The 17,494-nt window shown below is 33.7% G+C and overlaps 2 protein-coding genes across 11 annotated transcripts; both read right to left on the bottom strand.

Annotated features, from left to right (window-relative positions):
- Window positions 1–1,494: 1,494 nt before the first annotated feature.
- On the bottom strand, window positions 1,495–10,800 carry LOC105779852 (G-type lectin S-receptor-like serine/threonine-protein kinase At4g27290). 10 transcript variants are annotated; one of them, XM_052631045.1, is made up of 7 exons: window positions 9,484–10,799; window positions 9,212–9,346; window positions 9,002–9,123; window positions 8,721–8,931; window positions 8,369–8,606; window positions 1,970–2,120; window positions 1,495–1,886 (listed from the first exon to the last, which is right to left on the bottom strand). In XM_052631045.1, exons 1-7 carry the CDS (start codon window positions 10,757–10,759, stop codon window positions 1,584–1,586), a joined length of 2,436 nt encoding a protein of 811 aa, XP_052487005.1. In that variant the 5' UTR covers window positions 10,760–10,799; the 3' UTR covers window positions 1,495–1,583. The 10 variants fall into 10 exon arrangements, with proteins under 10 accessions (XP_052487005.1, XP_052486994.1, XP_052486999.1 ...); XM_052631034.1 differs by lacking the exon at window positions 8,369–8,606 and adding an exon at window positions 2,201–2,438 and having other exon boundaries at window positions 9,484–10,798; XM_052631039.1 differs by lacking the exons at window positions 8,369–8,606; window positions 8,721–8,931 and adding exons at window positions 2,201–2,438; window positions 2,555–2,765 and having other exon boundaries at window positions 9,484–10,798.
- Window positions 10,801–14,148: 3,348 nt separating this feature from the next.
- Window positions 14,149–17,494, bottom strand: LOC105779790 (G-type lectin S-receptor-like serine/threonine-protein kinase SD1-1). Its single transcript, XM_012603715.2, has 7 exons — window positions 16,082–17,494; window positions 15,866–15,997; window positions 15,604–15,725; window positions 15,302–15,512; window positions 14,970–15,207; window positions 14,741–14,891; window positions 14,149–14,655 (listed from the first exon to the last, which is right to left on the bottom strand). Exons 1-7 carry the CDS (start codon window positions 17,361–17,363, stop codon window positions 14,347–14,349), a joined length of 2,445 nt encoding a protein of 814 aa, XP_012459169.1. The 5' UTR covers window positions 17,364–17,494; the 3' UTR covers window positions 14,149–14,346.

Raw genomic sequence — 17,494 nt, 5'->3', positions numbered from 1 at the left:
TTTAGAGATAATAGATACAAATTAGAGGAGTGTACTCTTTGGTTATTCCTTTTCCTAGATTTTCATCATTTCTAGATCTGACAATAGCGACGTTAGATATAAGCCTATTTATATGGACCAGACAAAAGATATAAACGAAGAGATAACATTGAAAATTGGCTGCTTTGACCATAATATGTTACATAATTGTTGACTGCATGGTAGCCATCATGCTTGAATATTTATTGCATTTTCAACCGAAATCCTGTTTTCTTGGTGCTATATAAGACCGCTATGAAACTTTCAAATCTACATAACAATTTTCCCCCCCAAAATAATGGAATGGTGAAAATTGCAAAACAATATCCTGATTGTTGATTTCTAACTTTCTTCACCTTCATCGCATAGTTTCTGGTTTGTGGTGCACATTTTTTGAACATTTTTAAATATTTATAGTGTTCCAATAATTATAAATGAATGGATGTAATTAATCAAAAGCTATATTATTTGATTTTTTAAAAAAGAATTATAACTATTCAAATAATATTATTTGAATAGTTATAATATTAAATGAATAATTATGTGTTTATTTTAAAGACATTATTATTTAGAAAGAAACTTATTGATGAAAGATGTCTCTATGAAGAGACATGAAAATTCATATAAATAGGAATGATATTTCATTTGGAAAACACACCAACAAATTCTAATATTCTTTCTTTCCTTCCTTCATTTTTCTAATATTATTAGATTATTTTATAAAGTATTGTATCATCGAGGTTAATTTACTTGAAACTCATTTGCACACTGAAGATAGGTAGGGACGAATATAACCATAAAGATAGTGACTTGATACACGCCTTGGAGCCTTGTCCTATTTCTTCTTTTCCAGTTCAAGTTTCGTTCGTATGGAGATTTTTCTCACAGGAAATTTTTACTAACACATCTGTAAAAAGGTAACAGAAAAGTTGTCGCCAGATAAAATTGATTTGATTGAAACAAAACAAATCAAATCAAAACAATGTTATTCAATTAGGAAGGTTTTGAATTAATTCTAGTTTGGTGTGCAATACAACCTCCCCATGTTCGAAGAAAATAATATAAAACCTTCATATATATTTATTAAGTATTATTTTTTGTAAAATAATAATTATACCACTACTATTTTTATCATGTACTTTTTATTTACTTTATTCTGTTTGGTCTATTTGTATTACAAAATAATAAAATTTAATTACTTAAATTATATCGAAGTAGTATAAAATTAAATTATTTTTATCTTCTACTAAAATTATGTATTTTAAACTTATGTTTAATTCAATTATATAGTAACTTTTTAAATTAAAAATTAATTATCATTATCTAAAACAGAGAAGTTTCCGATATGTGTTGTATTTCTCAGGAAGTGAAGCTGATAATTTTAGAGAAAAGGAAGAAAAGGAAAACAAGGGCTACATCAACTACCTGACTTGTGAGTAATATAGAAGCACTATTGCAGGCAGTACAAAGCAGAAGTTCATAAATTCTTTTCTTCTTTCGGTGTATGAATGAAGCAAGGCCTAATTGATTTATCCAAACATATCATGAAAGTATTTTACAAGCGTCTACCGTGGCTCTAATGATGTAATAGATCTATACATGGAGGAAATTTCATTTTTGACTGATATAGAGTCTGCCATAGGCAGATTTCTTTCGATGAAAAACCCAGGCTGCTTTGGTTGGGGCAATACACTGTCACCGCACAACATGACCAAAACCAATGACATGTTAGGTCTGTCAGGGGGGCATTGTTGCACACATAATAGAGCTACATTGATGCATCTTAACCCTTCGGTTGCATCATACGAGTCGCCTATTGCAGGGTCGATTAGTTCTAATGGCCTCTTTTCCATCCACAATTTCCATGCCTGAAAAGTTGGAACCGCAAATGATATTATTGTTTGAGACAAAAGAAAACATGATTTGCTACAGTTCAGTCTTCAGGTCTTACATGTCCAAGAAGATTATGGTCATGTTCTGGGTGGGAAAATCCCCTGTTTTTCTTTCCTGATAGTATCTCCAGAACCAAAACTCCAAAGCTGAAGACATCGGATTTCATTGAAAAAAGCCCATCCAAAGCATATTCAGGGGACATATAACCGCTGCAGGAGAAAAATGTTAGATTAGAACTTTAAAAGCCACTTGGAATAATGCACCAAACAAGTCTTGCTTATATACATACTATGTTCCGACCACTCTTTTAGTTTTGGCCTGAGTCTGATCTACTCCGAACTTTCGAGCTAAGCCAAAATCAGATATCTTCGGATTCATGTTATGATCTAGTAAAATATTGCTTGCTTTGAGATCTCTATGGATAATCTTCAATCTAGAGTCATGGTGAAGATAAAGAACCCCTCTAGCAATTCCATCGATAATATGCATTCGTATACGCCAGTCCAGTAATTTGCTTCTTGTTTGATCTGCAACCAATAAAAAAGACATCAGAAAAAGAAATAAAAAGAAAATGGGTAACACAAGACCAGGGGGTGGGGAAGGAAGGGGAGAAAAAGAAGTGCTGAGATAGTAGGTTTCGAACCGAAAATAAAGTAGTTCAAACTTTTGTTAGGCATGTACTCATAAACTAACATCTTTTCATCTTTCCTGATGCAACAACCAAAGAGCTTTACAAGATTGCGGTGCTGGAGTTTGGAAATCAATGTTACTTCATTTTTGAACTCTTCCAGTCCTTGTCCCGAATTCTTTGAAAGTCTCTTCACTGCTATTTCTTGCCCCTCAATCAATGTTCCCTAAAATTTATAATGTTCAAAATGGTTAAATAGTGAGTGAAATATAGTTTGCAGAATACAGCTTATATACCTTGTAAACAGGACCAAATCCACCTTGTCCAAGAATGTTGTTGCTCGAGAAGTTATTAGTTGCCGTAGCTATGGTTGCAAAATCAAAAACAGGCAACTCTAAATCTTCCTTTCCATGTTCCCCTGGTTGTCATTGAATTAGTATAAGATGGATTGAAAATGATTATTTTGTTATATTATAGTGGTTTTAATTGGCAACTGATCTGTTTACCTGTGTTTCTAAGCATGATCTTCTGAACATACAACAACAATGCTAGTATTGTCGTTCCGCTGGCTATTATTACAGAGATGGCTATGATTACAGCCTTCAGCTTTTCATTTAGCTTTCCTTTGCTTCGTATATGATCTGAAAGAATTAACGGATAATCAGTCAAAAAAATGGTTTCATGTTTGAACATATACCCCAAATGTTTATGTCTAATTTTATTGATCAATCTAAATGGAAAACAAAGAAGGAACGTTACTCAGATCAGAAGTAGCCAGCCTGATATAAAGGTCCTGTCCACCCTCACTGAATGCTATGATGTCAATTAGGTCTCCAAACCACAGCAAGCAGCCATGGCCTCCCTCTCGGATATCTAAATTCGCGTATGCAGTGCAAGAGCAATTCTTCAAACACAATTTCTCACACTCCTTAAGATCAATGCTAATATTTGCCCAAGTTTTCGAAGTGTCCGGTAATTTTAGGCCAGTTTTCCTGAGAAAGCTGTCTCCACCATGACATGCCAGCGGTGTCCTTCGAGAACATCCATATGACCAATCTACTGAATTAATATCCCTGGGAGATGCTGATCTGTGGATGAACCCTTCCAAGCATTTACATGGTGGAGACTCATTGGTGCTGCAAGTAGCATATGATCCACAATAGGCATAGATCGAACATTGATCCGATTGCGATGTGGCATAAACCTCCCAGTTATTTGTCCTCTCATTCCATATGGTGCGTTGTATTAGACCTGATGGATTCAATAAAAACCGTGTATAGATTGAATTGTTTTGCACCTGGTATGTGTAGTAGACCTCATTCTCATTCAAGACAAGCTCAAATGAATATAATGGATTAACAGGCAGTGGGCTTCCTGTGAGATAAAGACCATTCCATGAACCTGCTCTGAATAATATATCAGCTCCCTTTTTAACAACTACCTGTGGGTACCCCTGCGAGTCAACCCTGTAAGTATATATGCCCGGAGCAGGATCTTCCGTGTTTTTCCAGGATGATGCATGCCTCTCGGAACCGGTGACAAAGTTTATTCCAATCTTCATTCCTGGTAGAAAGGTATCGCCAGGATGATCAAAACTTTGCCAAAGAAAGTTTTCCGAATCACTATCATTTCGGTCCTTCACTACGAAATTTCCGGAATCCAGGAGTTGTGCAATCGGCTCCTCTGCTGAATTTCTCGATGTGTTTGAAGACCAAACAATGCCTTTGGTGCCATTCATGATTGAAAGAATGCCTTTCTCATTGATACTTAAAACTCCTGAGGCATCTGAAACTAAATTTTCCCTATTGGCAACCCATACAACAGTTCCAGTTGATACTTTCTTGTACCAAATTCCCACGTATCGACTCTTGGAATTCCCAGGACTGAAAAATCCCAGTTCAAAGCTTCCACCTGCTGACACAAGAGTTTCACCATCTTTTATGGACTGCCCTTGGGTTAAAGTGTCTATTGCCCAAGTTCTTCTTGTAAAGAAGAGAAGCAAACACAGAACAAGCTCCATTAAGAAGGCTTCCATTTATTTCCTAATAAGTAAAACTGATTACTCATTTTAAAGATAATAGATGCAAGGAGAAACTTCTCAAGATCAATATTATTGGGTTAGACGTCCCTCTCTGTAGGTATTTATTTTTCTATTCATTATAGCAGCCCCTTTGACATTCTAAATTTAAAATCAAATAAATTTCAGATTGATGTTAGTCTCGCATCTTACCAAATTAAATATTGTAAGGGTTTCGGGTTTTATATATTTAAATTTCTTTTCAAAATTAAATGTTGATTTATTAAGCTAAAATATGAGTTTGAATCCAAGCTTATATATCTTCGGCTTTGAAAAGTCAAAGGGTTGCCATACGTATATAATATATGTAAAGTATATAAATGTGTAAAAGAAGAAAGGATGATTAAGCATGACCTGATCATCCTAAAGATACTTGGTCAAAGCTGAAAACAATGCTTGACTACTATTGATGTGGAAAGGTGTGGTTTTTCACACACCAGAACCCAGGAACAAACAGTACAGAATAATTTAAACCGAAGATAGAAGAAGACTGGCTCAAAATAATTTAAACAATTGCAAATGAGCCCAAAATTTATTATTCTAACACACATCCATAAATAATTTTACGTATTTAATAGGGATAAATCTTAATATTATACTTGAATTTTATTTTTATGTGTAATTGTATACATGAACTTTATTTGGTACAATTATACAAGTGAAACTCTAATTGTGATTCAAATATATACTTGAAACTGTAATTTTGATTTAATTATACTGATTTAAATAAGTAAATACATTTATTTTATATTGAATGAATATAATTATTTATGTATGAATATATAAATATAAAATAATATTATATCAATAATTGTGTTAATAATTTAAAAGAACTGGATCAAATCAAAATTTCATGTATAAAATTGCACAATATCAAAGTTCATGTATACAATTGCACATTAAACTATAGTTCATGTATAGTTGCGGGATTTATCCCTATTTAATATTTTGGTAAATAAAAAAAAAGGTCAATATTTGGGTATTTAATACACCCATGTCAAGTAAAACTATGCTTGTTATATTACCTCCTTTAACTGGCACCTCTACATCTCTAACTAGATTGTACTACTATTGTTCTACTATTGTTCTACACACCCTCATCAGGTATGATTGGTTCGTCACTTCTCACAAACTCTCTAACGAATAGGATAATTACCATCCATCACTAACTCACTTTATAGTGTCATATCATAACCTTATAAAATCACATCACAATTTTTACTGAAAAATAACGAAATGCTTGTCCACCAATGGGATGCTCCCCCATAGCACCTCAACTCCCCATATAAATACTAGACGAAAGTACTTAAGGGGGGAAACGATCTCTCTCTCTCCTCCTCCTCTTCTTTCTCCTCCCTCCTCTCCTCTTGATGGCTTTCAGTCCTACCAAGGTGAATCGAAGCCTTATCTTAGCCTAACTTCATCTTAGCATCAACAATTTGGTGTAGTGAACATGGATGTCCATAGCTCACACAACTATTTGTTAGAAAAATAGGCTAAGAAAACAATTATATTAGTTACAACAGAAGTTTAATTTTTTTAAATTAATCCACTTTATGATATTTAAAGCAATAAACATTTACCTAAAAGCAGTTGTGTGTAAATTTTATCATTTTCAATATAAACTTAAAAGTTTAATTTTTTTAATAAATTCGATAAAAAGTCATTTTCTCTTATCATTACTCACCCTTTACTAGGTATGTATAAAAGAAGTTCAATTTTATGATAAAAGAAAAGATTTTGTTGGGGATCTTCTAAATCGTTGTTTAAAAAGTTATTGCATATGCTTTTCAAAGAGCTTCTAAATAACAAAATGATTTTTATTGATTTTTAAAATATTTTCTTTTTAAACTTTTAGAATTAAAATTAAATTGGAAAATTTTGTAAATGTTCAAGATTAAATTTATTGATTTTTAAAATTAAAATTAAATAACAAATTTCATAAACACTAAGGGCTAAATCATTGAATTTTTAGATTTAGGATCAATTTGATAAAATGTATAAACATTGGAGAACTAAATTTGTTATTAGGCCAATAAAAAAAATGATCGTATCATCTTTTTGTTAAGTATTTAATTGTGGGTTACTAAAATTTTAAATTTTCAAAACGTTGGTGATGAAATTGAAAGTTTTTGAAGTTGGGTGACCAAAATAGAACCTACCCAAAAGTTGGGTGATCACCTAGGAATTTACCCAATTTTTTAAACTTTATATATATATTTTGAATTTTTATTTTTGAAATTTTATAATTTAAAAAATTGAATTTTGAAATTTTATAAATATTTTAGATTTTAAAAATTATTTTGATTTTTTAAAAATTTTTGTTGAGAGAGACTAATTTGCTCATTTTCAAAATTGAAAAAGATCAAAGGATATTTACACCAATATGTTATTTGAATTATTTGAATTATTTAAATTGTAAAATTCAACTTGACTCGAACTCGAAACTCGAAACTCGAATTACTTATTCAAGTTTACTCGAGAAAACCGAATAACTCAATTTAATTAACTCAAACTTTAAAAAAAAAATCAAGTCGAATTAAGTTTTGCTCACCGCTAGGACTAGACATAGCCTTGTTTGAACTTAACCTAAATGTTTGGGGAAGAAGTTCATTTCTACTTTTTTGAACTACTAATTAATTACTAAATAAATACTTTAATCTTAAAATAATTATTTAATTGAGTCCCTTAATTATGATGCGTTGGTCTAATTTTCCAAATACGGTCTTTAATTAATTTTCTGGTCAATGCAACAATGTTATAATGTTATGTCAGCAATAATGTTTTGTTATTATTACCAATTTGGTCCATGTTCCAGTAAAAAAAAAATTTCTGCCATGTTAAAATAATTATAATGATATCAATGTACTTAGTGGTAGTAGGTAGTGTTTAGGTGATCAATTTTGCTTCTCTTAACCAGTTTATGTCATGTATATGTATTGGTATTATGCCATCTTTCAAATATATGAAAAATTCTTCAAAGAATTTATCATCCAATGCTCTCTTAATTCATTGATTTCTTTAGTTCTTTAAGCTCAATTCTGTTTTGTTTGCACAGCAAGTATCGAGCCTTCTAGCTCAAGAAATTGCTTGTTTCATTCAACCTTGTTCTTTGTTCCAACATTTACAAGCGTCTATCGTGGCTCTAATGATGTAATAGATCTATACATGGAGGAAATTTCACTTTTGACTGATATAGAGTCTGCCATAGGCAGATTTCTTTCGATGAAAAACCCAGGCTCCTTTGGTTGGGGCAATACACTGTCACCGCACAACATGACCAAAACCAATGACATGTTAGGTCTGTCTGGGGGGCATTGTTGCACACATAATAGAGCTACATTGATGCATCTTAACCCTTCGGTTGCATCATACGAGTCGCCCAATGCAATGTCGATTAGTTCTAATGGCCTCTTTTCCATCCACAATTTCCATGCCTGAAAAGTTGGAACGGCAAATGATATTATTGTTTGAGACAAAAGAAAACATGATTTGCTACAGTTCAGTCTTCAGGTCTTACATGTCCAAGAAGATTATGGTCATGTTCTGGGTGGGAAAATCCCCTGTTTTTCTTTCCTGATAGTATCTCTAGAACCAAAACTCCAAAGCTGAAGACATCAGATTTCATTGAAAAAAGCCCATCCAAAGCATATTCAGGGGACATATAACCGCTGCAGGAGAAAAAATGTTAGATTAGAACTTTAAAAGCCACTTGGAATAATGCACCAAACAAGTCTTGCTTATATACATACTATGTTCCAACCACTCTTTTAGTTTTGGCCTGAGTCTGATCTACTCCGAACTTTCGAGCTAAGCCAAAATCAGATATCTTCGGATTCATGTTATGATCTAGTAAAATATTGCTTGCTTTGAGATCTCTATGGATAATCTTCAATCTAGAGTCATGGTGAAGATAAAGAACCCCTCTAGCAATTCCATCGATAATATGCATTCGTATACGCCAGTCCAGTAATTTGCTTCTTGTTTGATCTGCAACCAATAAAAAAGACATCAGACAAAGAAATAAAAAGAAATTGGGTAACAAGACCATGGGGTGGGGAAGGAAGGGGAGAAAAAGAAGTGCTGAGATAGTAGGTTTCGAACCGAAAATAAAGTAGTTCAAACTTTTGTTAGGCATGTACTCATAAACTAACATCTTTTCATCTTTCCTGATGCAACAACCAAAGAGCTTTACAAGATTGCGGTGCTGGAGTTTGGAAATCAATGTTACTTCATTTTTGAACTCTTCCAGTCCTTGTCCCGAATTCTTTGAAAGTCTCTTCACTGCTATTTCTTGCCCCTCAATCAATGTTCCCTAAAATTTATAATGTTCAAAATGGTTAAATAGTGAGTGAAATATAGTTTGCAGAATACAGCTTATATACCTTGTAAACAGGACCAAATCCACCTTGTCCAAGGATGTTGTTGCTCGAGAAGTTATTAGTTGCAGTAGCTATGGTTGTTAAATCAAAAACAGGCAACTCTAAATCTTCCTTTCCATGTTCCCCTGGTTGTCATTGAATTAATATAAGATGGATTGAAAATGATTATCTTGTTATATGATAGTGGTTTTAATTGGCAACTGATCTGTTTACCTGTGTTTCTAAGCATGATCTTCTGAACATACAACAACAATGCTAGTATTGTCATTCCGCTGGCTATTATTACAGAGATGGCTATGATTACAGCCTTCAGCTTTTCATTTAGCTTTCCTTTGCTTCGTATATGATCTGAAAGAATTAACGAATAATCAGTCAAAAAAATGGTTTCATGTTAAAAAAATGGTTTCATGTTTGAACATATACCCCAAATGTTTATGTCTAATTTTATTGATCAATCTAAATGGAAAACAAAGAAGGAACGTTACTCAGATCAGAAGTAGCCAGCCTGATATAAAGGTCCTGTCCACCCTCACTGAATTCTATGATGTCAATTAGGTCTCCAAACCACAGCAAGCAGCCATGGCCTCCCTCTCGGATATCTAAATTCGCGTATGCAGTGCAAGAGCAATTCTTCAAACACAATTTCTCACACTCCTTAAGATCAATGCTAATATTTGCCCAAGTTTTCGAAGTGTCCGGTAATTTTAGGCCAGTTTTCCTGAGAAAGCTGTCTCCACCATGACATGTCAGCGGTGTCCTTCGAGTACATCCATATGACCAATCTACTGAATTAATATCCCTGGGAGATGCTGATCTGTGGATGAACCCTTCCAAGCATTTACATGGTGGAGACTCATTGGTGCTGCAAGTAGCATATGGTCCACAATGGGCATAGATCGAACATTGATCCGATTGCGATGTGGCGTAAACCTCCCAGTTATTTGTCCTCTCATTCCATAAGGTGCGTTGTGTTAGACCTGATGGATTCAATAAAAACCTTGTATATATTGAATTGTTTTGCACATTGTATGTGTAGTAAACCTCATTCTCATTCAATACAAACTCAGATGAATATAATGGATTAACAGCCAGTGGGCCATCTGTGAGATAAAGACCATTCCATGAACCTGCTCTGAATAATATATCAGCTCCCTTTTTAACAACTACCTGTGGGTACCCCTGCAAGTCAACCCTGTAAGTATATATGCCCGGAGCAGGATCTTCCGTGTTTTTCCAGGATGATGCATGCCTCTCGGAACCGGTGACAAAGTTTATTCCAATCTTCATTCCTGGTAGAAAGGTATCGCAAGGATGATCAAAACTTTGCCAAAGAAAGTTTTCCGAATCACTATCATTTCGGTCCTTCACTACGAAATTTCCCGAATCCAGGAGTTGTGCAATCGGCTCCTCTGCTGATTTCCTCGATGTGTTTGAAGACCAAACAATGCCTTTGGTGCCATTCATGATTGAAAGAATGCCTTTCTCATTGATACTTAAAACTCCTGAGGCATCTGAAACTAAATTTTCCCTATTGGCAACCCATACAACAGTTCCAGTTGATACTTTCTTGTACCAAATTCCCACGTATCGACTCTTGGAATTCCCAGGACTGAAAAATCCCAGTTCAAAGCTTCCACCTGCTGACACAAGAGTTTCACCATCTTTTATGGACTGCCCTTGGGTTAAAGTGTCTATTGCCCAAGTTCTTCTTGTAAAGAAGAGAAGCAAACACAGAACAAGCTCCATTAAGAAGGCTTCCATTTATTTCCTAATAAGTAAAACTGATTACTCATTTTAAAGATAATAGATGCAAGGAGAAACTTCTCTATATCAATATTATTGGGTGAGACGTCCCTCTCTGTAGGTATTTATTTTTCTATTCATTATAGCAGCCCCTTTGACATTCTAAATTTAAAATCAAATGAATTTCAGATTGATGTTAGGGTGAGTTTGGATGTCTGGTGCGTTTAACTGCAGTTAGTATAAAAATAACGGTGGCGGTGAGATTAGATATTGTAGCAACACGGTGACGTAAGATAAAAAGTAGGCTAAACGCACCGCACCCAATCACCTATTCAAACTCACCCTTGGTCTCGCATCTTACCAAGTTAAATATTGGAAGGGTTTTCGGATTTTATATCTTTAAATTTCTTTTCAAAATTAAATGTTGATTTATTAAGTTAAAATATGAGTTTGAATCCAAGTTCATATAACTTCGGCTTTGAAAAGTCAAAGGGTTGCCATACGTATATAAGATATGTAAAGTATATAAATGTATAAAAAGAAAAAGCTGAAACCAATGCTTGACTACTATTGATGTAGAAAGGTGTGTTTTTTCACACTCCAGAACCCAGGAACAAGCAGCACAGAATAATTTAAACTGAAGATAGAAGAAGACTGGTTCAAAATAATTTAAACAATTGTAAATGGGCCCAAAATTTATTATTCTAACACACATCCATAAATACTTTTAGGTATTTAATAGGGATAAATCTTAAAATTATATTTGAATTTTATTTTTATGTGTAATTATATACATGAACTTTAATTTGGTACAATTATACAAGTGAAACTTTAATTGTGGTTCAAATGTATACTTGAAACTATAATTTTGATTTAATTATACAGATTTAAATAAATAAATACATTTATTTTTATATTGAATGAATATAATTATTTATGTATGCAATATATAAACATAAAATGATGTTATATCAATAATTTTGTTAATAATTTAAAAGAACTGGATCAAATCAAAATTTCATGTATAAAATTGCACAAAACTAAAGTTCATGTATACAATTGCACATTAAACCATAATTAATGTATGATTATGGATTTATCCCTATTTAATATTTTGGCAAATAAAACAAAAAGCCAATATTTTGGTATTTAATACACCTATATCAAGTAAAACTATGCTTGTTATATCACTAACTTACTTTATAGTGTCATATCATAAGCTTATAAAGTCACATCACAATTTTTACCGAAAAACAACGAACTGACTTGTCCACCAATGGGGTGCTCCCTCATGGCACCTCAACTCCCCATATAAATACTATAGGAGAGTACTCAACGGGGGAAACGGTCTCTCTCCTCCTCCTCTTGATGGCTTTTAGTCCTACCAAGGTGAATCGACGCCTTATCTTAGCCTAACTTCGTCTTAGCATCAACAATTTGGTGTAGTGAACATGGATGTCCATTGCTCACACAACTATTTGTTAGAAAAATAGGTTAAGAAAACAATTATAATAGTTACAACAGAAGTTTAATTTTTTTAAAATTAATTTACTTTGTGATATTTATAGCAATAAACATTTACCTAAAATTATTTGTGAGTAAATTTTATCATTTTCATTATAAATTTAAAAGTTTAAATTTTTTGATAAATTCAATAAAAAGTCATTTTCTCTTATCTGTTACTCACCCTTTACTAGGTATATATAAAAGAAATTTCAATTTTATGATAAAAGAAAAGATTTTGTTGGGGATCTTCTAAATTGTTGTTTAAAAAGTTATTGTATATGCTTTTCAAAGAGCTTCTAAATGCCAAAATGAATTTTTATTGCTTTTTTAAAATATTTTTCTTTTTAAACTCTTAGAATTAAAATTAAATTGGCAAATTGTATAAATGTTCATAATTAAATTTATTGATTTTTAAAATTAAAACTAAATAATAAATTTCATAAACACTAAGGGCTAAATCTGTTGAATTTTTAGATTTAGGATCAATTTGATAAAATGTATAAACATTGGAGAACTAAGTTTATTATTAGGCCAATAAAAAAAGGATTGCATCATCTTTTTGTTAAGTAATTAATTGTGGGTTACTAAAATTTTAAATTTTCAAAACGTTGGTGATGAAATTGAAAGTTTTTGAAGTTGGATGACCAAAATAGAACCTACCCAAAAGTTGGGTGATCACCTAGGAATTTACCCAATTTTTTAAACTTTATATATATTTTTTGAATTTTTATTTTTGAAATTTTATAGTTTTAAAAATAAATTTTGAAATTTTATAAATATTTTAGATTTTAAAAATTATTTTGATTTTTAAAAATTTTGTTGAGAGAAACTAATTTGCTCATTTTCAAAATTGAAAAAGATCAAAAGATATTTACACCAATATGTTATTTGAGTTATTTGAATCATTCGAATTATTTAAATTATAAAATTCAACTCGACTCGAACTCGAAACTCGAATTACTTATTCAAGTTGACTCGAAAAAACCGAATAACTCAATTCAATTAACTCAAAATTTTAAAAAAAAATCAAGTCGAATTGAGTTTTGCTCATCCCTATCCCTAGGACTAGGCATAGCCTTGTTCGGATCGAAGGTGGTATTCAAGTATAGTTCACCAATAATGTGTTCTCTAAAGTTTGAACTAAGCCTAAATGTTTGGGGAAGAAGTTCACTTATACTTTTTCGAACTACTAATTAATTACTAAATAAATACTTTAATCTTAAAATAGTTATTTAATTGAGTCCCTTAATTATGATGCGTTGGTCTAATTTTCCCAATACGGTCTTTAATTAATTTTCTGGTCAATGCAACAATGTTATAGTGTTATGTCAGCAATAATGTTTTGTTATTATTACCAATTTGGTCCATGTTCCAGTAAAAAAAATTCTGCCATGTTTAAATAATTATAATGATATTAATTTTTATTAGTGCTTGTAACTTTAATTTGTTTTCTGAAAACTATATATTTTATGTTAATTTTACGGCAATGAGTTGAAAGGCATTTAAATTAAGGTATCATCATGGAGAAAAATAAATAAAAAAAGTTATTGGACTGCTTAATTATAAAAGAAAAGTAATTTTAAAAGTCAAAGGGGCTGCTTAATTAAGACCTGGTCACCAAAGGCATTGTTTGGTCTTCTAATGCACCGACAACTCCTGGATTCGGGAAATTTCGTAGTCGATACTTTCAATTTGTCATATTAATTTAATTGCTGCGAGTATTTTAGGCTTGAGGGGGAGACATCGAAATCCTCCCACATAGGATGGCTTAGGGGAGACATCCAGGAACCAAGTTACCTCTTAGTAAGGCCCTAATCAAACTATATAAGACAATAATCTAACGATGTTAACTATTAAAAGCTTATCTACTATTGGTGATTTTATAGAACGAGATGAGCAGATGTCAACAGAACTAGTTTCCAACTTTTTAGCTCATTATTGCCATGAAAATTCCATATCTTCAACCCATCACGTACTATTTGCTTGTATACATACAAACCAACCTGCTTGCTAGCACGGTAAGTCATACAGAGAGCATTATAGCTCTTAATACAAAGGTAAATAATTACAGCATAGGATGTTAACGTTATACATGTTTTCTATCGTGCCTCTAACAATGAAATGGTAACTCCATTGCTAGAAGCTGGTTCATGGTGGGTTGATGAGTGAGCGTCCGATTCAGGCAGACTCCTTTCGGTGAAAAAACCAGGCTGTTTCGGTTGAGGTACTGAATTCTCACTACCTAACATTAGAACTACGGATGACATGCTCGGTCTATCCTCTGGTCGTTTTTGAACACACAAAAGACCCACATGAATGCATCTTAGAACTTCAGATACCACAAAACAATCTCCCAAGTTACTTTCAATTAGCTGCAATGGCTTCTCTTCCATCCACAGTTTCCATGCCTGGAAACATTAGGACCAACATGTCAAGTATCTATTGTTTAACAGCAAGAATAGTAATTAATAATGTTTTGTTCTTCCTTCTTACATGCCCAACAAGGTTATGGCTGTGTTCTGGATGGAAGAATCCTCTGTTCTTTTTCCCGCTAACAATCTCGAGTACTAACACACCAAAGCTAAATACATCGGATTTTATCGAAAATAGTCCATCTACAGCGTACTCAGGAGGCATATAACCACTGAAAATTGTGATGAAGAAGAAAGTTATAACACAGTTAGGCATCAGGTTCAAGTTAGAGTATGTTTACACTACATACTAAGTTCCAACGATTTTGTTAGTGTTTGCCTCAGTTTGATCACCCCAAATTGTTCTTGCCATGCCAAAGTCTGAAATCTTGGGGCACATATCACTGTCTAGTAACACATTGCTGGCTTTGAGATCTCTATGTATAATCCTTAGTCTAGAGTCTTGATGAAGATAAAGAAGTCCTCGAGCAATTCCATCGATGATGTGCATTCGCCTTCTCCAGTCCAGTAATTCGCTTTTTGTTTGATCTGATTATTGTCTCATCAAAATAAACATTAGTGCTTCGACTGATTAAAACCTCAGAGAAACCATTTCAAAAAAAATGTGGTTCAAGGATCAAACCGAAAATAAAGTAGTCCAAGCTTTTGTTGGGCAGGTACTCGTAGATCAACATCTTTTCATCTCCTGGAATGCTACAACCGAGAAGCCTCACAAGGTTGCGATGCTGAAGCTTAGCAATCAATCCGACTTCGTTTTTAAACTCTTCCAATCCTTGTCCAGAACTTTTTGAAAGTCTCTTCACTGCTATTTCTTGCCCTTCAGGCAAGGTACCCTGGAAATCATCATTTGAAAGGCTTAACATTCACATTTCCTCATTCCCCAAAAAACGGATAGCTCATCTGGGTATATTTTCTTAAATTTACCTTGTAAACAGGTCCAAAACCACCTTGTCCTAGCTTATTATCATCGGAGAAGTTATCAGTGGCTTTCACAATAGTGCTTAAATCAAATACTGGTAACTCCATGTCATCCTTTCCACCTTCAACTTTATACATTAATCAAAATGAAGTAAAAATCTCTACTATCAAAACCAAATGATCAAATAATAATAAATACGTACCAAACATCAGTAGAGCTTCATTTCTCGTAATTGACAGACATTAGTCCCTAAAGTTAGTTACTTACCTTGCTTTCTGAGTTTCTTCCATCTCAAGTGGACAATTAATCCTCCCAAAATCAGTCCAACTAATATGACCGCGATGACAATAATGGCTACTCTCTTCTTTTTACTCGAGTTTTTGCTTGCAACAAGGTAACCTGAAACATCAGAAGTGTAACTGAACAATTAGCTTCTCGAACAATTATGATAAAACAATAATCGGTTTAAATTCGAGATGATACCTAATGTTGAATTGGCCATCCGTACGTAGAGATCTTGTCCACCGTCAGGGTATATTCTCATATCAATAAGGTCACCGAACCACAGCAAGCATCCACTACCTCCATTTCTGATATCTGAATTTGCATAGGCGATGCAAGAGCAGTTCTTTGAACACTTCTCTTGGCATTCCTTAAGGCTCATGCTTGCATCAAAAGAAGAATTCGATGTGTCAGGTAATTTCAACCCATTATACTTCGTAAAGACAGAATTTTGACAAGCCAATTCAGTCTTTCGAACGCATCCGCCAGACCATTTTGAATGATCCCACTCTGCAGGGTACTTTGGTTCAAATCCATCCAAACAAGCACAGTTGTTGGTGTTGCAGCTAGCATATGGACCACATACAGCATAACGGTCGCATTCATCGCGAGGAGCAAAATAGATCTCAATCCAAGATTGCGATTGTTTCGTTCTCACTAGGCGCCGCAAAAAGCCTGATTGATTCACAACTAACCTTGAAATGAATGAAGGATAGGGCTCACCTCTGTAGTACACCTCATTCTTATTCAACTCAAATGTAAACTTGAATAGGTTAGATGATTCAACCTGTTTTAGATCAGGAGTCCCCGTAAACCGTTCGCCGTTCCATGACCCTCCTCTGTAAAAGATTGCACTTCCATTTCTCACAACTAGCTGGGGAAACCCCTCGGGATCTATCAAGGCCGAAAACCGACCTGGGGCAGGATCGTTGAGGCCCTTCCAAGATGATAGAGACCAGTTCGTTCCTGTAATGAAACTCTTCCCAAGCTTCATCCCTGGCAGTAAGGTATCACAAGGATAATCAAAGCTTTGCCATAATAAGTTTGCCAAGCCGCTGTCGTTTCCATCTTTTACGATAAGATTTCCAGAATCCAAGAGCTGCAGAACTGGATTTTCAGCAGTTCTTGTTCTATTGGATGACCATATAATGTCAGTTTTCTTATCCTGGAGAATAATACTACCTTCCTTAGTGACATTTAAAACTCCGAAATGATCGAGAAGAGGAGCCTCTCTGTTGGCTATCCAAACGACAGTCTCAGGAGAAACTTTGTACCATATTCCTAGGTAACGTGTTGTTGAATTAACTGGGCTACTGAAGAATCCCAATTCAAAAGTTTCGTCACTTGAAACTAGAGCTTCCCCATCTCTGATAGATCGGCCTGGAGTAATATTATCTGTTGCAGCAGAGGCTGCCAAGACAAATACTAGCATACAAGCCAACAAAAAACACCTTCCAAAACCTTCAGTTGATTTTCTCTCCATAATTCAATATGAAACTACTGATATCTTAAAAAAAAAGAGAGAGAGAGAGAATAAGCTGCATTCATCACCCCGAGAGCTTAAAGCAGACCTTAATAATTTTAGTAGTTCAATGAAGATTCAATGCAAATTCT

The sequence above is a fragment of the Gossypium raimondii genome, chromosome 1 (genome assembly GCF_025698545.1).
Source record: "Gossypium raimondii isolate GPD5lz chromosome 1, ASM2569854v1, whole genome shotgun sequence".
Classification (NCBI taxonomy): domain Eukaryota; kingdom Viridiplantae; phylum Streptophyta; class Magnoliopsida; order Malvales; family Malvaceae; genus Gossypium; species Gossypium raimondii.
Note: the sequence above shows the minus strand (reverse complement) of the source record. Positions and strands in the feature narration are given on the sequence as shown.

Coding starts and splice junctions, on each gene's coding strand:
- LOC105779852 (XM_052631031.1), bottom strand. CDS start 10,759: ATGGAAGCCTTCTTAATGGAGCTTGTTCTGTGTTTGCTTCTCTTCTTT. Junction 8,607..8,720: donor TTTGAACTACTTTATTTTCG/GTTCGAAACCTA, acceptor TATTGGTTGCAG/ATCAAACAAGAAGCAAATTA. Junction 8,054..8,136: donor ACCATAATCTTCTTGGACAT/GTAAGACCTGAA, acceptor CCAACTTTTCAG/GCATGGAAATTGTGGATGGA.
- LOC105779790 (XM_012603715.2), bottom strand. CDS start 17,363: ATGGAGAGAAAATCAACTGAAGGTTTTGGAAGGTGTTTTTTGTTGGCT. Junction 15,726..15,865: donor GAAGAAACTCAGAAAGCAAG/GTAAGTAACTAA, acceptor TAATGTATAAAG/TTGAAGGTGGAAAGGATGAC. Junction 14,656..14,740: donor GCCATAACCTTGTTGGGCAT/GTAAGAAGGAAG, acceptor TAATGTTTCCAG/GCATGGAAACTGTGGATGGA.